General features: G+C 42.2%; 1 protein-coding gene across 1 annotated transcript in view; it reads left to right on the forward strand.

Annotated features, from left to right (window-relative positions):
• The window catches only part of LOC141557775 (galactosylceramide sulfotransferase-like), a 28,897-nt gene extending 6,891 nt beyond the window's left edge, over positions 1-22,006 (forward strand). The window contains 4 exon segments of the mRNA XM_074293983.1: positions 11,266-11,396; positions 20,774-21,062; positions 21,064-21,636; positions 21,638-22,006. Coding sequence (XP_074150084.1) covers positions 11,275-11,396; positions 20,774-21,062; positions 21,064-21,636; positions 21,638-21,898 — 1,245 coding nt within the window. The 5' untranslated portion in view covers positions 11,266-11,274 and the 3' untranslated portion in view covers positions 21,899-22,006.
• Positions 22,007-24,559: the final 2,553 nt, after the last annotated feature.

Here is a 24,559-nt window from a genome sequence, read left to right on the forward strand (position 1 = left end):
CCCCCCCGTATTTATTTATTTTAAACAAATCCAAAACAGGAAAAGAAAAAACATTGCCCCGAACATGAGAGGATTAAAAATAAATTTCCATTTCCAGAAAGAGTATATAATGCACCGTGAAAGCATAAATGATAAATACGAGACATTATGTTCAGAGTTGTCCATCTTTTCTTTACTTCCTTGTAGGTTTTCTTTTGTTTTTTGCTGGGCACTCGTTTTTTCCTTTCTTTTTTTCTTCTTCCTTCCCCATGAAGACTATAATTAACCATGGATATATATATATATATATTCATATATATAATAATATGTACATGTTATATATATTATACACACATATATACACATGCAGCACACTCTTGCACACATGTATACATGCATGTATACACCCACACGTATTCACACACACACACATATATGGACACAAATATACTTAGAATTCTGTAATCATACTCATATATTCATTTGCCTCTGTGGTAGACTGTTCTATGGCCTCTGTTTCTCAGAAGGTCGATAATATCTTCCTTCTTTCCATATTTCCATATTCATCATGTCCTACACCCCAGCAACATTCCAAACCTATACTCTCTAGTTATTTCAAATAGTCTGGAACAATATTGAGTAATATGGTTGACAAAGAGTGGAGCTTGCCTATTTTTCTCTTTTGATTAAATCTACTTAGGGCTTTAACTTTTTCTGAGGTCATGATTACTCCCCCTGTTTTTTTTTTTTTTACATAATAAATTTATTTTTCCTCTCCTCCTTGATTCCTCTGCCTTACTTCTACCCATCGCTTTGCCATCCTATGACTTAACCTACCCCGTCCCTCCCAAGATCCCTCCCTTATCCTTTCCTTCCAACCTTTCCCTTTGCCCTCGTTTCCACCTGAATTTAGAAGACTTTTATGGCCTTCCAAATATAAATGTCGTTCCCTTGTATTCCTGTTAATCTACCCACCGTCTTCGATAACAGTTTTAGGGAAATGAAGATCAAAGAGGGAACATTTCATATTGTGTGGGAGTCCAGGGTGTTGTTGAAGTATACCTGAAAGACCTAGGAAGTGTTGAGGGAAGAATGTGTGTTGATTCCTACAAATATAATAGAAAAATGGATTTTTGCACACAGGTCATTAAGTATACTTTCTCTCACCCTATTTCTTTCTTTTTTTTTTTTTTTTCCTGAGGCTGGGGTCAAGTGACTTGCCCAGGGTCACACAGCTAGGAAGTGTTAAGTGTCTGAGACCAGATTTGAACTCAGGTCCTCCTGAATTCAGGGCTGGTGCTCTATCCACTGCGCCCCCTAGCTGCCCCCCATCCTATTTCTTTATACATTTAAAGTCATTCATGCCCTTCTAAATGATTAGTCTCTCTTTTACCCAGATCTGATTTGAGTAGAATTCTCTTTAAAATCCCTACTTTACCCTCTCCTCCATTCCTGTTTTCTTACCCTTTTACTTCTTTCTGAATTTAGAACACTTTTATAACTATGTAATATAGTATGTGTATATATGTATGTATATGTAATATATATGGATGTGTATTGTTCTCTCTTTAACCCATTCCTGATGAGGCTCCAGAACACCAGCCCTCCTCTCCCATCTCATTCCTTTGTGTCTGTTCTTTCTCTCCATGCCTCATTTGTAGAAGGGAATTACTCTTTTTTTGCTCTTTTTGCTCTCTAATCTATATGATTAGAATCACACAAAACCCAGCTTTACACCAGTCTTCCTTTCAAACCACCCAATGACTAGTGGCAATCTCAGACATATGCTTCACATTTGCACATATTTAAAAAATAAAAGTTTATTCTTATTGAGTCTCTTGTAATTAGTCTTTGATGTTTGCCTCATATTTTCCCACATCCTCTCCAACACTTATCACTTTTCTTTGTCAGAATGGCCAATCTGACAGGTGTCTGTGGTATCTGAGTTGTTTTAATTTGTATTTCTCTAATCAAAAATGATTTAGAGTTTTTCTTCATATGCTTATAGATAGCTTTGATTTCTTCATCTGAAAACTGCCTGTTCCTATTCTTTGACCATTTATCAATTGGGGAATGACTTGTGCAGTCTTAGAAAGCTGACTCAGTTCTCTATGTATTTGAGAAATGAGCCCTTTATCAGAGTCACTTGCTGTAAAAATTGTTTCCCAGCTTTGTGCTTTCCTTCTAATCTTGGTCACATTGGTTTGGTTCTGCAGTCTTTAATGTCATTGCTCTAAGTCTTGTGTGATTCCAATTGTGGCTCTGCCATATTTGAATTTTATTTTTCTTGTTGTTGTAATATTTTCTCCTTCTCTCGGAATCTGGCTATGGTATTTCTGCAGGTTTCCCCCACAGATTCTCTTTCAGGTAGTGTCCTATTTCTGCTTTTTCCTTTTGTTTTAATACTTCAAGACAATTTTCTTGGTTTCTTGTATTATTGCATCAAGATTCTTTTTTTGATTGTAGCTTTCGGGTAGTCTGATTATTCTTATTGTTTTCTCTTCTTTTGATGTGTTCTTCAGATCAGTTATTTTTTCTTATGACATGTTTCACATTCTCTTCTGTTGTTTATTCTTTCTATTTTGTTTTATTATTATTTCTTGATCTCTTATAGCCTTACTAGCTTCCCTTTGCTCAAGTCTAGTTTTCAAGGAGTCATTTTCTTCCTTAAGATTCTGGATCTCTTTTTCTAATTGGTTTTGATTTTCTTTCCATAATCTTGTTTTTCTGGGATTGTTGTTACTTTTCAAAAATTTCCTCAGTCTCTCACATTTGATCTTTAAAGTCTTTTTGATTTTTTCTATGATTTCTTTTTGGGCAGGTGACTCTCCAACATTAAATATTTGGGGTTGTAGAGGCTTTTTTTTTTTTTTTTTTTTTTTTTTTTGCTTCAGTATCCTCCTCTGAAGAGAAAGGCTTTCTTCTTTATTCCCATAGTAACTTTCTATGATTGGGTTCGTTCTCTTTTGCTTGCTGATTAAAAAAAACCCCTCTTAATTTATAGAAGCTTGTAAGGATAATAATCCCTTCTAGAAGTCCTGGGGTGTGAGGAATGGCACCTCTGATCTCAGGTCCTCCTTCAGTTCTTTCTAATCTGGAACCAAACCAAGAACTCCACCCTCCTCTAAGGGCTGGCAGCCAGCAGTCCCTGCCCACTGCTTCTGCACTCATGTGTGCTGGTTCCTTCTCACCCAGGGCCATGTCTCAGCTGGACCTGGCACCCTTCATCAGCAGAGGTTCCCTCACTCTCGCCCCACCTCAGACACCTGACTCCCTACATTGTCCAAGACATGAAAATTCTGTGGCTGGGGCTGAGGCTGCCAGCCATGCTAGCCCCAGGGCTCTCAATCTGCTGTTGAGGCATTTACCTTTCACAGGAGCCAAACCTCCTTTCTTTGGGTCTTCTTTAGTCCTCCCAGGAGGATAGCAGTTCTACTCCACTTTCTCAACCACTCTACGTTCACACTGAGGCACTATTTTGTCATGTTTGTAGAGGAAATCTGAAGAGTTTGGAATTTTCTAATCTACTCTGCTATCTTCCCGGCATCCTCTCCTAAAGAAAAATAATTTAAGAACCATTGAATTCTCCTAAAGTCATAATTGTCAAAAGCCTGGACACTTTCTTTCAAGGAAGCACAAATGATAGCCATTTAGTTTTGTTATGAGCAAAGGGCTAAATGAAAATAGAAAGAACCCCCCTGATCACCTCTCCTGAAAAACAAAGGAGCAAACTTCAAAAGAACAAGTCCTAGGAATGTCATATTCAAAATCCAAACAGAGTTCAAAAGAAAAAAAATATTATGAGTAGCCAGAAAGAAAGAGGAGAATGGCAGGGAAGGAGTAGATTTTAAAGAAGGGATTTGTTCTAACTGATGGGAATTTTGGGCAGCTAGGTGGTAAACTCCTGGAGATAGACTAATTTTCCTGACCTCAGACATTTCTAGCAAGTCACTTACCCCAATTTCCCTCAGTTTCCTCATCTGCTAAAAGAGCTGGAGAAGAAATGGCAAAATCCTTTACCTAGAAATGGAGCCAGTTAATATCACACAAGATCTGGCAGCTTCTGCTAAAAACGAGAGAAGAACTTGAAATACAATATTCTGAAAGAATATTCTGCCATACTAATTTCCAGTTTTCCCAGCAGTTTTTGTCAAATAATGAATTCTTATCCCAAAAGTTGGGATCTTTGGGTTTGTCAAACACTAGATTGTTAATTTTATTCACTATCTTGTTCTGTGAACCTAATCTATTCCACTGACCAACTAGTCTATTTCTTAGCCAATACCAAATGGTTTTGGTGACTGTTGCTTTATAATGGAGTTCTAGATCAGGTACAGCTAGACCACCTTCATTTAATTTTTTTTTCATTACTTCCCTTGAAATTCTCGACCTTTTGTTCTTACATATAAATTTTGTTGTTATTTTTTCTAGGTCATTAAAATAGTTTCTTGGGAGTCTGATTGATATAGCATTAAATAAATAGATTAGTTTAGGGAGTATTGTCATCTTGATTATATTCGCTCGGCCTATCCAAGAACACTTGATGTCTTTCCAATTATTTAAATCTGACTTTATTTTTGTGGCAAGTGTTTTGTAATTTTGCTCATATAATCCCTGACTTTCCTTTGGTAGATGTATTCCCAAATATTTTATGCTATCGAACGTTATTTTGAATGGAATTTCTCTTTGTATCTCTTGCTGTTGGATTGTGTTGGTAATGTATAAAAATGCTTAGGATTTATGCGGATTTATTTTGTATCCTGCAACTTTGCTAAAATTCTGAATTATTTCTAAAGCTTTTTAGCAGAGTCTTTGGAGTTTTCTAAGTATACCATCATGTCATCTGCAAAAAGTGATAGTTTGATTTCCTCATTACCTACTCCTTGAATCTCTTTCTTGGCTCTTATTGCCGAGGCTAGCATTTCTAGTACAATATTGAATAGTAATGGTGATAGTGGGCAATTTTGTTTCACTCAAGATATTACTGGGAAAGGTTCCAGTTTATCACCATTACATATGATGTTTACTGACGGTTTTAAATATATGCTCGTTATTATTTTAAGGAATAGTCCATTTATTCCTATACTCTCAAGCGTTTTTAGTAGGAATGGATGTTGGATTTTATCAAATGCTTTTTCTTCATCTATTGAGATGATCATATGGCTTTTATTAATTTGATTATTAATATGGTCAATTATACTAATAGTTTTCCTAATATTAAACCAGCCCTGCATTCCTGGTATAAATCCCACTTGGTGGGATAGTGTATTATCCTGGGGATGATTTTCTGGAGTCTATTTACATTACTCCTTCCCTCTCACTTTTCAATGAAGTGGAAGAAGTTTCACTATAAATTGAATATGTCTATTGATACACACTATGTTCATCCCCCTCCTTTCTTTCTCTCAGATATAATAGGTTACCTTTGCTTCTTCATGAGATGTAGTACCACCACTTTACCCTTTTTTATGATATAATTTCCTTTCCACCTCTAGTTTCTAGGACAAATTATACATGTGTTCTTTACATATCTTTATGGCAGAAATACAGTTCTCAAGATTTCTTTTTACTTTTTTAGAAATCTCTTGAGTTCTGTATTTGAAGATCAAACATTTTGTGTAGATCTGGGTTTTTTTTTTTTTTTTTTTTCATCAAGATGGAATTAATTTATTTCATTAAATGTCCATCTTCTTCCCTGGAAAATGATGCTCATTTTTGCTGGGTAAGTTATTCTTGGCTGCATACCAATTCCTTAGCCTTTCAGAATATCATATTTCAGGACCTTCGTTCTTTTAATGTAGACGCTGCTATATTCTGGGTTATCCTTATTGTGGCTCCTCCATATCTGAATTGCTTTTTTCTAGCAGCTTCCAATATTTTTTCCTTCAGCTGATGGTTCTTGAACTTGGCCACTATATTTCTTAGTGTTTTGATTTTAGGGTCCCTTTCAGTAGGTGATTAATGAATTTTTTCAATGTCTATTTTACCCTCTGTTTCCAAAACGTCTGGGCAGTTCTCTTTGATAATTTCCTGGAAAATAGTGTCCAGGCTCTTTTTTTCCTCACATTTTTCAGGGAGTCTGATTATTCTCAAATTGTCTCTCCTGGATCTGTTTTCCAGGTCTGTTGTCTTTCCAATAAGGTACTTGATATTCTTTTCAATTGTTTCATTCTTCTGGTTTTGCTTGACTACTTCTTGGTTTCTCCTTGAGTCATTCATTTCTACTTGTTCGAGTCTAATTTTCAATGATGTATTTTCTTCACTCACTTTTTAAATATCTTTTTGTAATTGTCCAATTGAGTTTTTAAGTGAGTTTTTTCTTCTATGGCATTTTTTTCCATTTTATCCATTTTATTTTTTAGAGAGCTGTTTTCTTTTTCCAACTCACTAATTTTATTTCTCAAGTGATTTGTTTTCTTTATCCACTCTGTCTTTAAATGCCTGGGATGACTTCTCCAGACTCTCTTGCCAAGCTTCCCTTTCCTTTTCCCATTTCTCTTTTAGCTCTCTTATGAGAACCTTTTTGATTTCCTCTATGAGAGTTTTGTGTTTTGAGAAGCAGATCATATCCCCCTTAGTGGATTCTTCTGGAGACAATCTGCTTTTAGTCTCCTCAGTGGTTGAAGTCTGCTCTCTCTCCATACAGAGCTGTCAATGGTTAGAGCCCTTTTACATTTTTTGTTCATTTTGTCAGAGTGGGAATCGAAGAAAACAAATTGACAAGAGAAACAATTGGTCTGTTTTTTTGGGGGGATGGGGCTGATTGGTGTTACTAGGCTTCTTCTACAGACTGAGGGAGACAGCAGCAAGGCACTAACAGGACAGCGATGGCTGTGCTGAGTCTGTGCTCTGAGGCTCTAAGAATGTGCTGAGTCACTCTGGGTGGGGATGGGGGTAGCTGGTCCCGAAGTTTTAGTTTATAAAGGGACTTCCGGCCAAGATGGCGGCATGGAGGCAGACAGCTGCTTTTTTCTAGCAGCTTCCAATATTTTTTCCTTTGTCTGATGATTCTTGAACTTGGCCATTATATTTCTTAGTGTTTTGATTTTAAGGTCCCTTTCAGTAGGTAATCAATGAATTTTTTCAATGTCTATTTTACCTTCTGTTTCCAAAACGTCTGGGCAGAAAGTCCCATTATTACTTGTTATTTCTCATAATTGGGGTGTGTAAGAAAAAGAATGTACAAATATGATAGAAGGAGTTGGGGAAATAGCCAACAGCTGAACCTTGTGCTTATCTGAAATGGATAAAGAAGGGTTGGACATATGCACAGATTCATAAAATTCAATAGGGAAATAATTGGGGATAGGAAGGGGATGGTTTAAGAGGAAGAGTAGTTGAAAATAAAAGAAACTTACTGATCATGGAAGAGGGGATTAAAAGAAAAGAACTAAAAGCATGATTTAAGAAAGACAATTGTATGATTGAGAGTGGGATGGCTGAACAGATTGTGACATAGGAATGTAATATAATAATATTGTAATAATAAATATAATATTATATGTAATATAATTTCATAAGAATTGTGAAAGATGCTATTTTAGAGAATCCTGAGTAATTTAAACTTATACAAAGTGAATTAAACCAGGAGAACAATTTATTCAAGGACAACATCATAAAGAAAAGAGACTTTGAGTGCCAAGTACTCTGATTAATATAGTTACCAGCCATGACTCTCTCCAAAACAGAGAGAGGGCAGAAAGAGGCATATATTTAATATATATAATTATATATATATTATATATGCATACAATATATAATTATATTTATATATAAACATATATTAATTATTATATTTATATAATATATATTATATTTATAATTATATATTAAGCTAATGTGTGAATTCATACTACTTGACTTTTTTTTTAACAAGGATTTTTTTCTTTGTCTTAGTTGGGAAGAGGAAGTTGTGGGGGAGAAAAAAAGAGCAATGTTATTATTGGAAGAAACAAGGCCCTTTGAAACAATTTTTTTCTCTAGATGAACTCCACTCATTACCTCCATTATCTGTTCAGTAGTTATATTGACTCAAGATCTTAGGCACCCACCAGTCTTAGAGACCTCACTGCCTCATAGAGAGGACCAGGGAAGCTGGGGCCCCTCAGGTCATGGGATTGGCTTTGTCTCCTTATTGTAAAAATCTCCCTGTGTTATGGGTGGGAGGAAAGAAGCCCTATCAGGGAAATACTAGTCTTAAATGATCTATTTCCTAAAAATTTACTGATGATGGAGGCAGTCTCTCTTCACCCTCCTGGGAGTGACATATCACAGAATTTCCTCTAGCTTCTGAACCAAATTCAGGGCTTTGTCATCCAAAGCCTTCCAAGGGCCTAGTGAAAACCCAACCAAGTTGATCTCATGCTCCCCATCCACTCCGGTTGGAGAAACATTTTTATCCTTTCCAAGAACATGCTGGATGCTCTTGATGGATGGGCTAACCCCCTGGACTATTTGCCACAAATTCCAAACAGGATGTCCTGTCTTGATCCTTTTTTCTCCTCTTCCCCATCTGCAAATCATTCTTCTCACCCCTTCTAAAACCAAGACAGTATCCCAAGTGCAGGCTGGATGTGGATGCTCTGAGGTTCTCTTCTGCACCTGAAATCTTCCATTGAGTGGAATATTTCAGAAGTGCCTCTTAGGAAAACAAATATTACTCTCAAGGAATTTATTTATATTCTAGTAAACAAGCATCTTCACCATAATATTCCAAATATGGAGAGGGAATTAACATTTTGGTACGAAATCTTACCCACGCAACCAACTCCCTGAATGACCAAATAAAGCCAATGATTCCATGAGACCATGAGAAATGTTAAAACAAAGTCAAAAGACTAAAAAATACAGGAAAACATAAAATATCTCACCTTTTAAAAAATGAATTGAAAACAGTTTGAGGAGAAAAAAGTAATAATTATTGGATGTATGCCAAAAAAAGAGCCTAGAAATTATATTTAGAGAAATCTTCCCAGATTTCTTAGAATGAGCAGCAAGGTGAAAATAGAAAGAATCCAATTCCCGAGAGAAACATCAAAATAAAAATTCTCAGGAACAACACAATCGAAGTTCAAAGCTTCCGGCTCAAATTAAAAATATTGCAAGCCAACAGAAAGAATTCAAGACTCGAGGAACTAGTCGGGATCATACATGATTTAGCAGCCACCACTGGAGAGGAGTAGGGATACTGGAATACGATATTCCAAAAGGCAAAGGATATAGGTTTACAGCCAAGAATAACTGCTCTAGCAACACTGAATATATGAATGATACAGGAGAAAATTTGGCTCTTTAATGAAATAGACAACTTTCAAATATTCCTGTGGAAATACCAGAACTGCGTAGAAACTTTGAAGTTCGAGCACGAGGGTTAAGGGAAACATAACAAGGTAAACATGAATGAACAATTCTAAGGGACTAAACACAGATGAATTGCTTACATTCAAAATTTTATCTATGTGTCCCCTCTGAACATTATCATCATCAGGAGTCATCGGGGGCATCTATAATTAGTCAAGGCCTGCCAGTGATTCTGTTACAGCTTGATGATCTTAGGAGAAAACAGGGGAAGAGAAATACTGTGGGGGACAGAGAGAGGATAGAAGAAAGGTTAGGAAAATTATCTCATATAATTGGAATGGACAAGTCGATATCTCTACAAACAAGGGAGGAAGTCAAGAAGGAAGTCACTGATATTTGAACCTCATTGATCTGAACTGGTCACACGCGCGCACACACACGAGTTGGATAAATGCATTTCACTCTACAGAAAAGGAAGAATGGCAGGTAAGGGGGATTGGAGAAAGAGTAGATTAAAGAAGGGATTTGTTCTAACTGATGTGAATTTTGGGCAGCTACGTGGTCAACTGGAAATAGACTAATTTTCCTGACTTTAGACACGTCTAGCAAGTCACTTACCCCAATTTGCCTCAGTTTCCTCATCTGTCAAATGAGCTGGAGAAGGAAATGGCAAAATTCTTTACCAAGAAAATCCCAAATGGAGTCAAGAAGAGTCAAATATAGCTACTGAGCAATGACCACAACACGTATTTTAAGGATATTAAAAACATTTTAGTTCTTTTTGAGGTGGCAAAGAATGAAGCTTTGAGGGAGTGACTAAATATATAAATGTGAGAGAATATTATGTGAGAGTCTGCTGTGACAAGGAGATGGTTTCTCAGAAGCCTGAGGAGACTTGTCTGAACTGATACAGAGGGAAGAGAGCAGAAGCAGAACAGTTTGTACTAAATTAGGAATTCTGATGAGTGTAATGAGCAGCCATGATTTCAGAAGGACAAAATGATGAAACTTGTTCTTCCCTCCTCAAAGAGAGATGAAAGACTCTCAGAATGAAAGCTATTTGGTGTGTGTGAACTGTACATGGACATAGATATATAAATATACATGCATATATTATTGTCTTTTAGACATGGCCAGTGGGAAAATTGTTCTGATTATATGTTTACAATTGGGATTTTGTTTTTTTCATTCTTAATTAAAAGGGGAGAGATATGGGAGAGATGGATTTTTGCTCATTGAAAAAAAATATGTAGTTAAATAAGGTATCAGTACAATGTTGTTTTTTTTTTTAATTTTTGCTGAGGCAGTTGGGATTGAGTGACTTGCCCAGGGTCACACAGCTAGGAAATGTCAAGTGTCTGAGATCAGATTTGAACTCAGATCCTCCTGACTTCAGGGCTGGTGCTCTATCCACTGTGCTACCTAACTGCCTCATAATACAATTTTTAAGAAGAAAATGATGATACCTTTATCCTGTATCTCTGAACTTGGAATCCAGAGATCTAGATACAAGTCTCTATTTGGCCATTTCTTTGCAACCTTGGACAAGTCCCTCTTTGTTTCAGCCTCAGCTTCCTCATCTGTAAAATGGGGCTATTCATACTTGAGGGCTGCTTCCCTTGCATGGTTTTTGTGAGACTCATTTGTAGTATGCATTGGAAAGGTTTTCAGTTAATCAAAACGCATTTGTTAAATGCCTACTGCATACTAGCAAGATGCTAAGCTCTGGAGATAATGAGAAAGGCCAGAAGCCAGTCCCTGCCTGTGCAGGTGTTTGATCAGGGGAAGCTTGTTGAGGGCCTGGCTGCTGATTGAGCTGTGCAGGAGGGGCAAAAGGCAATCTATAGCCTGGATGTGTGTGTAATGTCTGTGTGTTTAATACATATACATGTGTGTGCACATATGTGCTTATATGTATTTGTGTGTGTGTTGGGGGGTGGGTTTGTGGCTTCCTTCAGGGCTCCTGCCCCCTTCTCTCTCCCCCAGGTCACTGAGATGCCTTCTCTGAGGAAACCCTGGCACTCCATGGCGAAGGCGCTCATCCTGGGATGTCTCATCACTGGCTTCCTCCTGCTCTTCTACGCCTACATGGCCCCTCTGCAAGTCAGCATGGCTGAGTGAGTGGGGGCAAGGGGCTGGGCCTGGAGGGAGCAGGGGACAGGTGCTCGGGAGGGGAGGGAGAGCACATCCAACTAAAGGGAACAGGTCTGATCCGGGAGGAACTTGGAGCCTTGTGGGCTTGGAACATCCAATCCAGGTACTTTTCCAACTCAGCCAAGAGTGAGCTTGGGCTCCCCTTAGATGTTTTGTGATCTCTCAGGAGTTAGTGGAATTAAAATGGGAAGAGGCAGAGAACCCAGTGAGATGCTTGGTGTTAAAACAGTGGTCTTTAGGTCCTATGCTGTGGGAAAGCTGGGCCCTCTGGCCCCTGGGAGGAGGCTGCTTGTCCTGGGCCCCGCTGGCACCTCCTGCAGCCTTCCCTTAGCCAGGCGGCCTTGGATCAATGACTGATTTCAGCATCATCTGGGAGAAAGGGAAAAGAAGTCGGGTCTTGTGCTATGAGTATGTGTGTTATGGATATGATAAGGTCCCAATTAGCTCGTTGGCAGTATTCCCATTAGACTGAAACCAGTTACCTTATTTTACATAATTATAACTTAAAATTATGGGAGTTTGAATACACTGAGACGTAGCTGTGTGTCTTAACCAATTTTTCATTGGTATTTTTTTAGAGACATTTAAACATAGACACGATTAAATAATATCTCTTGTTGATATCTTTTATTTTATATTACCGTATTTCCACTGTAGATTTCCCTCTTCTTCAGACTCCCAGAGAGCCTCTCTTAAAGGAATTTTTAGAAAGTGGAAGGGCATGGAAATCCGACAAAAAAACAAAAATCCCTTGAAAAAGAACATATATATATATATATATATATATATATATATATATATATATGTGTGTGTGTGTGTGTGTGTATGTATGTGTATACACACATGTATATAAATATATGCATATATTTATACTTAGATAGCTATGGATATAGATCTATATAGATGTTTGTAAGTACATATAAATATATCCCTTTAGCTCTCCATAAAAATATATTTTTTTAATCCTGCCACTGGATCGAATGGTATCAGCTCTATAGAACTGAAGCTCTGTTTTGGAGGTCACGGATCACCCACAGTTCTCACAGCTGAATCTCTTGGCAGTTTCACTTTCCTCGTCCAGCACTGAACAGTCAACCTTTGGTTGCTATGATTAAGTTGTCTCCCTCTTATTATCCCCAAACTTTCCAGATCAAAATATCCGTCCCCAACCATTTCTTGCCCATATGTAATTTCCTCCTACTTTTTCACTTCATTAATTTATTTGTACCTGCCCTCAGTGTAGCACATGCATAGCAGAGGATGAGAAGCCTTTCTTCCACTCCACAGAAAATACATAAAATGCAAAGGACTCTTGGGAAATGAAAAACACATGTGAAGCTCTCCAATATTCCATCTGCTCCTTCCAGAAGACAGCTTGATCTTGCCACCAAGGCTGAATCCCTCTTCCTGGAGAGTCCCATGCCATTCCCCTGAGATTCAGTACTACTCTGTGATTTAGACATCCCACAGAAGGCTTGAGCTTTGGGGGCCACTGATCCCCTAATACAGGGGTTCTCAAACTACGTGGGCCAGATGCGGCCAGCTGAGGATGTTTGTGCGGCCACCGGGTTATGGCAAATGGGCTGAGGGGCGGAGACAGAGCGTGAACTTTTGTTTTTACTATAGTCCGGCCCTCCAACAGTCTGAGGGACAGTGAACTAGCCCCCTATTTAAAAAGTTTGAGGACCACTGCCTTAATATATACAAAATAATTATTAAAAAATTGAGTCAGTAAGAGCTGAGTAGTCTCATCCATTCCTGAGATCCTGGGCAAGTCACTTACCTGTTTCTGCCTCAGTTTCCTCATCTGTAAAATGGGGATAACAATAGTATCTACTTCCCAGAGTGGTTGTGAGGAGTAAAGGAGCACAGTTCCTAACACACAGTAGAAGCATAATAAGTGATTGACTGATGTCCGACCTATATATAAGCAGTAAGTGGCTTCAGTGAATTGTCTTTGAATGGGTTCCAAGTGGGCCATTTGCCCAATCTCTGCACAGCTAGCTATGGAGCGGCTTTCTGGGGGTTGGTAGCTTGTGGGTCCCCTAAACACCTCGGCCTGATTCGGGCTCCTCACTGAAGGCCTTGCCAATGAACTTCACACCAGCTTGTTTCTGTCAGGACTTTTGTGAGGCAAAGTCTTAGGGTCTTTCAGCTTTTCTCTCTGCCAGAGGAAGCGTCCCTATTTGAAGCAAATTTAAATGCGTTCATTCTCTGACCGTGTTTGCCCAATTCTGTCTTGGAGCCTGTGAGTGTGAGTGTATGTGTGTGTGTGTGTGTGTGTGTGTGTGTGTGTGTGTGTGTGAGTGTGAGTGTGTGTGTGTGTGTGTGTGAGAGAGTGTGTGTGTGTGTGTGTAAGTGTATATATGTGTTTGGGGGAAAGGAAAGGTGATTCTGCTCATCCATTCTCATGGAATTAACTTGGAAGAGCAGAAAAGGACAGCTTCTTTTTACCGGCTTGTTTTTCAGTACTTGGTACCCTTTTTTAAAAAATTCATTTCTTCCCATTTAATAGTATTATATTTTTCCAATTTACTTGTAAAGAAAGTTTTCAATATTCACTTTTATGAAATTTTTGAGTTTGAAATTTTCCTCCTTTCTTCCCTTCCCCCCTTCCCAAGAAAGTGAGCAGTCTGATACAGGCTTTACATGTACAGTCATGTTGACAAGAAAAAGTAGAATAAAAGGGGAAAACCATGAGAGAAAAAGCAACAAACAAAGTGAAAACGGTATGCTTTGAAGGCATTTGGAATCTATAGTTCTTTTTTTTGGATGTGGATAGCATTCTCCATCAGGAGTAATTTTGAATTGCCTTTGATAATTGTATTGCTAAGAAGAGCTAAGTCTGTCATAATTGATCCCCGAACAATGTTGCTGTTACCTGGTACTCTTTTCTTTTTTCTTGCTGAGGCAATTGAGGCTAAGTGAATTGCCTAGGCTCACACAGCCAGGAAGTGTTGTCTGAGGTCAAATTTGAACTCAGGTCCTCCTGGCTTCAGGGTTGGTGCTCTATCCACTGCACTACCTAGCTGCCCCATTACTTGGTATTCTTTAAAACAAAACAAAACAAAACAAAACAACCCAACTACCTTCTTTATTTTTATATGCTTTTATAAGCTGCCCCTTCTAATCTCTCTCCTTTATTAAAAAGAGGAAGGAAGGAAGGAAGGAAGGAAGGAAGGAAGGAAGGAAGGAAGGAAGGAAGGAAGGAAGGGGAGAAGGAAGGAAGGGGAGAAGGAAGGAAGGAAAAAAGAAAGAAAGAAAGAAAGAAAGAAAGAAAGAAAGAAAGAAAGAAAGAAAGAAAGAAAGAAAGAAAGAAAGAAAGAAAGAAAGAAAGAGAAAGAAAGAAAGAAGAAAAGAAAAGGAAAGAAAGAAAGAAAGAAAGAAAGAAAGGAAGGAAGGAAGGAAGGAAGGAAGGAAGGAAGGAAGGAAGGAAGGAAGGAAGGAAGGAAGGAAGGAAGGAAGGAAGGAAGGAAGGAAGGAGGGAGGGAGGGAGGGAGGAAGGAAGGAAGCAAAGGAGGAAGGAAGGAAGGAGGAAGGAATAAAGGAAGGAGAAAAGATGGGGAAGAAGGAGGGAGGAAGGAAGGAAGAAGGGAAAGGGAAGAAGGGAAAATAGAAATATGGAAAGGAGAGAGAGACAAAGAGTTAAGACTCTTCATAAGCATGCAAAGGCCAGCTAAACAAATTCTCACTTTTGCCATACCTGAAACTCTGTCTCTGCATTTTATGTTCCTGGCTGCTCTGTCAGGATTCCTGGTCTATCTTTGCATTGATTAGAATTCTAAAATCTTTCAAAACTGTTTTTCTCTGTCTTCCCCATTCTGTTCACTTCCCTCTGCATCAGCTCAGGAAGCTCTGGTTCCCAATTTCCTCTGAAACCATCCATTTCATCATTTGTTATGACAATAATATTGTATCGCATTCCTATACTATAGCTTCTTCAGCCATTTTCCAATAGGAGAATAGCCCCTTGGCTTCCAATCCCGGCCACTACAAACAGAACTGCTATTATGCTTTTGTATCTCAAGATACCTTTTCTCTTTCTTTGATTGCTTTGAGGTGAAAGTTTAGGTCAAAGGGAGTGTTCAGTTCAGTCACTTTTTGGACATGTCTCAAACTGTTTTCGAGGAGTGGACCAGTTCCCTGTTCTACCACAACACACCAGCCTCTCCCCTGTCTGATGTTTTCCTGTTTGATTTTCTGTTTGTTTCCTTTGCCACTCTGATGATATGAGGTGGAATCTCAACATTGCTTTAATTTGCACTTTCTGATTAGTAGTGATTTGGTGATGAGAGTGATTTAGTGATAAGTAGTGATTTGTTGATTTCTGATTAGTAGTGATTTTTTGATTAGTAATAATTTGGTGATTAGTAGTGATTTAGTGATTTCTGATTAGTAATGATTTGGTGATTAGTATTTTGGTGATTAGTAGTGATTTAGTGATTTCTGATTAGTAGTGATTTAGTGATAAGTAGTAATTTGGTGATTAGTAGTGATTTAGTGATTAGTTATTTAGGGATTAGTAGTGATTTCTGACAATTAGTGATTCACTAGACTTTTTCATTGATAGCCCGCCTTCCTTTAAAAACTTCTTATTCATATCCTTGGACCCTCATTTTGCCCTTGGATCTTTGCCAGAGTTGCTGGTTGATCTCTCTTCCTCAAGTCTCTTCCCACACCAGTCCATCTGCCAATCAGCTGCTCTCATTGATCTTCCTAAGCAAAGATCCAACTTCATCCCCCTCATGTTCCATAAACTCCAAATGTTCCCTGTTCCTTCCAGGATAAAAGTCTCTGTACTTTAAAGCCTTTGGTATCCCTCCAGCTTTTTACGCCTTTCTCCCCTTCACACACTCCAGGGATACTGATCTCCTCTCTGCTTGGTCAAATGGCATTCCATCTCCTGACCACCTTGCCTGAAACTCTCTCTCTTCACATCTGTCTTGAAGCTTCCTTCAAGTCCACTAACATCCCACCTTCTCTAAGGAGCCTTTCCTGATACCACCCCATCCCTCAGAGCTAAAATCTTCCCTTTACAAATTATTGCCCACTTCTCTGGTCTCTAGCTTGTTTTCTCCCTCAGTAGAATAGACACTCCTTGAGGGTAGGCACTATTTGTTGCCTTTCTTTGTTTCTCCAGCATTTAGCCCAATGCCTGGCACATAGTAGGGGCTTAATAAGTGCTTTGGGACTGATGGACTATTGACCTCTGTTCAAAGTCATTATGAATAACTTTTATAGTGATGAGCAACATGCTGTGGGTCATACTTCCTGGTACCCTGGGTAGAGAGGAAGGGAACAAACATTAAGCACCTACTATGTGTCAGGCACTGTGCTGAGTGCTTCATACATGTTGTATGGTATTAGTGACCACCTGGTTATTTATTTAGTTGCCAAGCTCCAGCTCTAGCCATCATCTCTACAATAGGGTGACTACTGGAACTTAACTTCTCCAAAATCCTCCAGGCTGGATTTGGTATACTCAGACAGTCAATTGATTACTGACTTATAATAATAATAATAATAATAATAATAATAATAATAATAATAATAATAATAATAATAATAATAACAATAATATCTCTATAGTATTTACTATATGCTAGGCATTGTGCTAAGAATTTTACAATTATTATATTAGATTGTCTTACAAGATAATTTTATATGAGATAGAATCTTATTAAATTACAATTATTATCTTATTAGGATTCTACAAGGTATGTACTATTATTATCCCCGTTTTCCAGATAAGAAAACTGAGACAGACAGAGATGAAATTACTTGCCCAAGCTTAAACATCTAGTGCATATCTGAGAATTAGATATGAGTTCAGGCCTTCATGGCTAAAGAATTATTTTTTCCAATAAAGGAAAAAATTAAACAAATACAAAGAAGAAAAAAATGTAGTAAACCAGCCATTATTTCAGGAAAAAATCTGACAGCACCTGCGATGTCTGTATCTGGGGATCCTCTAGCACTACAAAGAACCAGAGAGGGAGGAGGGGAAGGGAGGCATCTTATATCTCTTTGGGGGGATCAGCTTTGTTTTTTTTTTTTTTTTGTAATTTTGCAGATTACAAATACTTTGTGATTTCCAGTTTCATCATTGTTATCATCCTGTCTGCTATTTCCTTGCTTCCATCTATCCAAACACTTTGGAAGGCTATAAATGTCTTTTCCTCCTGTGTGTCTTAGAAAGAAACTGGAGCAGGCCTTCTTGGGAGTTCCAGGATGGCAGTGCAGCCCCCAGCCTCCAGCCTCATTTGTGGTCTGGTGTGCTCTGAGGAACTAATGATGAAATCATGCTTCTACTTCCCCCTGTCTCCTTCCCTGAGGGGCTGATGATGAAATCATGCTTCTGCTTCCCCTGTCTCCTTTTCTCAGTGCTAGTCCTAGAAAGACTTTGGATTTTGTGGAACAAAAGCCACCGTTTCCTTCCAAGCACATCCCTTTCCTGTGATTGATGCCATCTGGCCATCCTGGGGCCTTAGGCTGGTGGGCATCCATGGGTCCAAATGACATTGTCTTATTCCTTGTTCCTTGACTTTTCCGAGTGGAAGTTTTGTTCAGAAGTTCACTCTCATCGAAATGATTATCAGGTTTTTGCAGACAAATCTAATGTGTCATTAAGCAGGCCTGTCAGCTCTTAGACCCCTTATTGGCCCCAAAGCTGGTCCTTTGGAGAGTCTCCATCAACTTACTCCTTCTTTCTAGGTCAGAAACCCACAATACAGCAGTTCTCAAATGTTTTGGTCTAAGGATCTCTTCATGATATTAAATATCGTTGAGGATATGGGGCAGCCAGGTGGCACAGTAGGTAGAATACTTGCCCTGAGGAAATCCAGCCTAGTTGTTTGTACATCTAAGTAGAAAATCACTAAGAACTCCAAGAAGGTTTTTTTTTATGAGGGTAATTAATATCTATCCATATTTCAATTATCAGCCATCTTCCAATATCATCTGACTCTTCATGATCCTATTTGAGGTTTTCTTGGCAAAGACACTGAAGTGTTGTCCATTTTCTTCTTCAGCTCATTTAACAGATGAGGAAACTGAGGCAAAACAGGGTAAACTGACTTGCCCAGGATCACCTAGCTAATATATATTTGAAGCTGTGTTTGAATTTAGGAAGATGAGGCTTACTGGTCCCAAGCCTAGTGTTCTATCCACTGCACCACTTAGCTGCTGTCTATCTATTGTTACCACATTAGAAATTAAAATATAACACTTAAAATATTTATTTATTCATTCAAAATAACAGTTAGATGTTAATATAAATAACATTTTAGTGAAAAGTATATTTTCCCCAAACAAAAATATTAGTTAGAAAAATGGGACTGTTTTAATATTTTTGCAAATATTTTAATATATCTTAATGGAGAATAGCTATATTCTCCTGTCTGCTTTTTTATTTAGTCTGGTGTAATCTGTTGTTTTGGTTGAATTATAGGGAAAAACCTGACTTTCCACAGGTAAATAGTTGGAAAAGGGAGACAAAATAATTTAATAGGCAATTAACATCAGCGTCATTATGAAAATAGTTCTCCCCTGCTGGCCGACCTAGAAAGATCTCCAGGGACCTGTGGACCAGTTTTTGAGAACCACGCCATAACGCTATGGATTCCCCGAGGAAGCCAAGCTTCCAAGGTTGAGAAACTTTCCCCAGCTTAGTAGACTAGCACCTTTCTGCTATGAAATAAAAAACTGCGGCCTTGCCTCAACGGGTGTTTCTGTCTGGTACAAACAATGGAATAATGTCCTTAGCTGATGGCATGTGATAAAACCAATCATAACGAGGTGTACTGGGCTGAGGCAGCTTCCTCGGGATAGCAGGGGCTGCTCTATTCACCAAATCTGACTTTAGTTTGTCACAGGGTCAGGGCAGTTCCCCAAAGACCAAGCAAAGGAACACCAACAGGCAGAACTGGCCTCTGGCTTCCTGTTTCACATACCCTGTCTCACTGGAGCCTCACTGCCACTATATGAAGTCAGTGCTGCAGCCACTCGCATCTCACTTTATAGATGAAAAAACAGGCTCAGAGAAGTTAAGCCACTTGCCCTTTGCCATAGTGTTAGTAAATGTTAGACATAGTTATCTAGATGGAGAGAGAGGGACACATATAATAGATGCATGGATAGACAGATGTTTTTAGATAGATGATTAGAGGGATAGAAAAATAGAAAGATGATGGATGGATAGGTAGATGGGTGGGTAGGGGTATTGATTGTGCATGGGCGAATGAACAGAAGATATTTAAATAGTAAGACTGACAAAAAGTTGGCTAGATGGATAAAGGACAGCTAGATGGAGGAATGGATGAATAAATGGATGGAGGAAGGATGGACAGGTAGATAGCTAGCTAGATGGATGGATGCTTATCTAGATGCATGTGTTAGGTTCTTACTAAGTGCTAAGTCGGTACCGACTCAGCACTTAATAGAAACCTAACATGCACGGACAAATCGTCTGGATGGATGAGTGGATGGAGGCATACATGGATAGAGAGATATTTAGATAGGTAGATATATCAATAGATAGAGTAATATTTAGGTCAGTGGATGGAGGAAGGATGGGTGGGTGGATATCTAGATAGATAGATAGGTGGATGGGTGATGGGTGAATATCTAGAATAATATCTTGGTAGAATGGATGGATAGACAGATAGATGAATGGATTGATGAATGAGTAAGTGGAGGAAGGATGGTAGCTAAATAAGTGGATTGATGGATGGATGGATAGAAAGATGAGTGGATAGATATGCATACAGCTAAGTAGATGGATGAATGGATAGAGGGATAAATGCATGGATAAACAGATTATATGTATACACATTTAGATCCATGGACAGGTGATTGGGTGAATGGATAGATGACTAGATGGAGGAAGGATGATGGGTGAATATCTGGATAGTTAGATAAATGGATGGATAGATGCATCATCATCCCTCCATCTATCTCGCTATCTGGGTATTCATTCATCCTCCTTCCTCCATCCATTCCTCCACTGTCTATCTACTCTTCCATCTCTTTATCCCTCTATCCATTCATCCGCCCGTCTATCATCTCTCTGTCTGCCCGGTCACCCACATGGATGACTGACAGACAGACTCTGGCGGGTTAGACAGATAAATGGACACATGAGAAAGCAGCATCTGAGGAGCTTGCTCACTCTGGGCTCCGCGCTAAGCAAGTGCGAGCCCCCGGAGCCTTTACGCGTGACTGGGAGAAGAGAGCGCCTGGGGGGGCTGGAGGGGAGGGGTGGGGGGCGCAGGGAGAGCCCGTGGGGAGCCCGAGGCTCAGGCCCTGTCTGTGGCTCACGTCCCGTCCTCTCCCCTCGCAGGCCCCCGGACGGAAGCTCCTGCTCTCCGCCCGCGCCGCCCCTCAACAGCAGCCCGGAGGGCTCCTGCCGGCCCAAGAGGGACATCGTGTTCATGAAGACGCACAAGACGGCCAGCAGCACGCTGCTCAACATCCTGTTCCGCTTCGGCCAGAAGCACCGGCTCAAGTTCGCCTTCCCCAGCGGCTACAACGACTTCAACTACCCGTCCTTCTTCAAGCGCAGCCTGGTGCACAACTACCAGCCCGGGGACTGCTTCAACATCATCTGCAACCACATGCGCTTCCGCTACCCCCGAGGTGCGCGGCCTGGTGGCGCCCAACGCCACGTTCATCACGGTGCTGCGCGACCCCGCCCACCTCTTCGAGTCGTCCTTCCACTACTTCGGGATGGTGGTGCCCTTCACGTGGCGGCTCACGGGCCGCGACAAGCTGGCCAAGTTCCTGCAGGACCCCGACCGCTACTACAACCCGCAGGGCTTCAACGCGCACTACCTGCGCAACCTGCTCTTCTTCGACCTGGGCTACGACAGCGGGCTGGACCCGCGCAGCCCGCAGGTGGCCGAGCACATCCTGGAGGTGGAGCAGCGGTTCCACCTGGTCATGCTGCAGGAGTACTTCGACGAGTCTCTGGTGCTGCTCAAGGAGCTGCTGTGCTGGGAGCTCGAGGACATCGTGTACTTCAAGCTGAACGCGCGCCGGGCCTCGGCCGTGCCGCAGCTCACCGGGGAGCTCTACCGGCGCGCCACCGCCTGGAACCAGCTCGACGCGCTGCTCTACCGCCACTTCAACGCCAGCTTCTGGCGCAAGGTGGAGGCCTTCGGGCGCGAGCGCATGGCGCGCGAGGTGGCCTCCCTGCGGCGGGGAGAACGAGCGCATGCGCAGCATCTGCATCGACGGGGGCCGCGCGGTGGACGCCGAGGCCATCCAGGAGGCGTCCATGCAGCCCTGGCAGCCGCTGGGCACCAAGACCATCCTGGGCTACAACCTGAAGAAGCGCATCAGCCGGCGGCACCAGCAGCTGTGCCGCAAGATGCTGACCCCCGAGATCCAGTACCTCATCGACCTGGGGGTCAACCTGTGGGTCGTGCGGCTGCTCAAGTACGTCCGCGAGTTCCTCCGCTGGTGACCGGGCCGCCGGCCCCCTGCGCTGCCCGGGCCCGGCCTTTCCTCTCAGGGAGCAGCCTAGCGGGACCGGACCCTCCCCCTCCGAGCCGGCCCGCACCTCCCCCTTCCCCTCCCCCAGCCGCGGCAGGACTTTAACCCAGAGTAGCCTTTGACTAATTGTAAATTTTGTATTGAAAAAGATAAAAGAAAAAAAGAAAAAAAAAAAAAAAAGGAATGTTCTCTATTCCCCCCCCCCCCCCCCCGCCCTCCCTGCAGGGGCAACTTCCGGAGCGGCGGGAATGGGTTGGTGGCGTTCGTTATCGGGGCTCCGATGAGGGCTGGGGTTGGGGCGCAGGTGCTGATGGGACCCCCGGCTCGTCCGAGGGCGCGGCTCTGGCTCCGGCCCCTCCGAAAGTTGGCTCGCGCTTTGAGTCAGCATCCTTTCAGCCTGACGGTTCACGAGCCCCCAGCGAGAGACCAGGGGCCCCATCGAGCCAGAACTGACCAGGAAAATCAGATCATAGTTAGGGGCGCCCCTCCTCCCCCTTAGGCTTTCACAGCTCCCCGAGAGAGGGCGCCTGCGTGTTGAGCTGCACGTGTAGGAGAAGCAGAGGCCTGGCGGAGAACACACGTGCCCGGCGGGTAATAATAACCACGGCTAACCCCGGTGCGAGGAGTTACAGAAAACAGCACCTGACAGACAGGAGCTCGCTGCTCCCCGCCGTCAGACCCCGCCCTGTGCCAGCCGCGGACGGCCGCTGCTCCCCAAGCCGCCGCCAGGCCGGAGGTCCCCCGCCCCCGCCACGGGCCGTTCTCCGCTGCGTCATCCTCTGCTGACGTCCTGCGGCTCACCCCCGGGCAGCCTCTAACGTGGGGAAAACCCCTTGAGTTAGGAACACGGCTGTAACCAGTGCTCCCCAGAAGCCGCTAGTCACCGAGCATTTATTAAGCACCACTCTGTGTCAGGCACAGGCTAAGTGTTAGTTCCGGCCCCCAGGGAGCTCCCGCTCTTACGAAGGAAAACACATAAGGGGTGGAGCTAAGAGTGAGGGATGGCTCAGCTCAGCTTCCTCAGAAGTTCTGGAAGGATCTTCAATGAGAGGAGGGGGGTCCCCAGGGTGGGGGGCCTCCACGGCGAGAAGTCCTCAGAAGAAGGGGGCCCCAGCCATCACCTTTCTTTATACCTACTTGATTTCAAACTATTTTTTGAGTTAGAATGAAAAAAATCCTTTTAACTCCCATTATACCCTTGGCCACTTCCATGCAAATTACCCTCCCAGAATGCAGCATCACAAGACCGAAAGGAGGGATTAACAAGTCTCTCTCATTCTAACAGGCAGCACAAGGGGGTTTAAGCGGGAGTCAGATGGAAACTGGCCTCGGGTTCTGCAGTAAAGCATGGAAGCGAGTCTCCTTTAGTGTGATTGTAAAGCCATCTCCGGTTCTGATACAGGATCAGGGCCTTGAGGGGGGGAGTTTCTTCCCGTCCTGAGTCGCTGGCGCTGCCGGAGACTCGGGAGTAGCCCGAGCAGTTTCCAGGCCACAAGGGGTCCCTCCCTGAATGAGGGCCGCGGGGGTCAGAGTCAACCAGTGGTCTGCGGTGGCGTCAGCCAGAGCCTGTCAGCAGTGGTGCAGGTGATGATGGGGGGAGGGAAGCTCACCTTTCCCCCACGAGGGCTGGGCCCCCAGTCCTACTGGCTGGAGATCGCGGGTTCGCGGGAGGGAAGAGTGAAACAGTTATTCCCGAGTTCCTAGATTTAGGGTCAGAAAGCCCCATAGCAGTCATCTCTCAGAAAACTGGGGGACAGGAAGGGGAAGTAGCTCGCCCTACGGCACAGACTCAGAACCCAAGTCTCTGGACTTTTCCATCGGACTAAACCTCCTGCCTTGAGGCCTGAGGTCTCACTCAAGTTCTGCTTCTTGCTACTTACCTGACCACGGGCAAGTCCCTTCTCCCGCTTCCTTTCTGCCTCAGTATGAGTTTTAAGAGGGCCGCTAGGGGGCGCAGTGGATAGAGCACCAGTCCTGAAGTCAGGAGGACCCGAGTTCAAATCTGGTCTCAGACACTTAACCCTTCCTGGCTGTGTGACCCTGGGCGAGTCACTTTACCCCAGCCTCAGGGAAAAAAAAAAGTATAAAGTTTTAAGGACTGGAGCCCCGGCCTTGGGTCCCTTCCAGCTCAGTACTACCCCCTAGTGCCCAGTCGCTGGTGCAACGGACGGCCAGGCGCTGTCCATGGGGCAGGCGAGTATAGACTTCCTGCTATTTCTCCTCCATGGTGAGATTGCTTAAAAAAAACAAAACAAAACAATTTGGGGTATTGTTGGACTACAAGCCCAACGTGAGCCAACAGGGCAGCCCCAAAGCCCGGTGGAATCGGAAGTTGCCACCAGAGAGCCGGAGCTTCCCGGAATAAAGCGGCCCCTGCCATGCTTCGTCTGGTCAGGCCCCATCTGGAGCACCGGCCGCCTTTCTGGGTTCACATTTTGGGAAGAAAACCTAAACTGGGGGAGGTTACAGCGAGGCAGCTAGGATGGGCTTGATCTGGGAGGTAACAGGGAGCCAGTGAAGTTTATCGAATAGAGGGGAGACCAGGTTACATCTAGACTGAAGGAAAATCACTTTGGCAACGAAGTGAAGGAGGGACTCGAACAGGGAGCCGAAGCATACGAGATGCGGCTCG

This window comes from Sminthopsis crassicaudata, chromosome 1 (genome assembly GCF_048593235.1).
Source record: "Sminthopsis crassicaudata isolate SCR6 chromosome 1, ASM4859323v1, whole genome shotgun sequence".
Taxonomy (NCBI): Eukaryota; Metazoa; Chordata; class Mammalia; order Dasyuromorphia; family Dasyuridae; genus Sminthopsis; species Sminthopsis crassicaudata.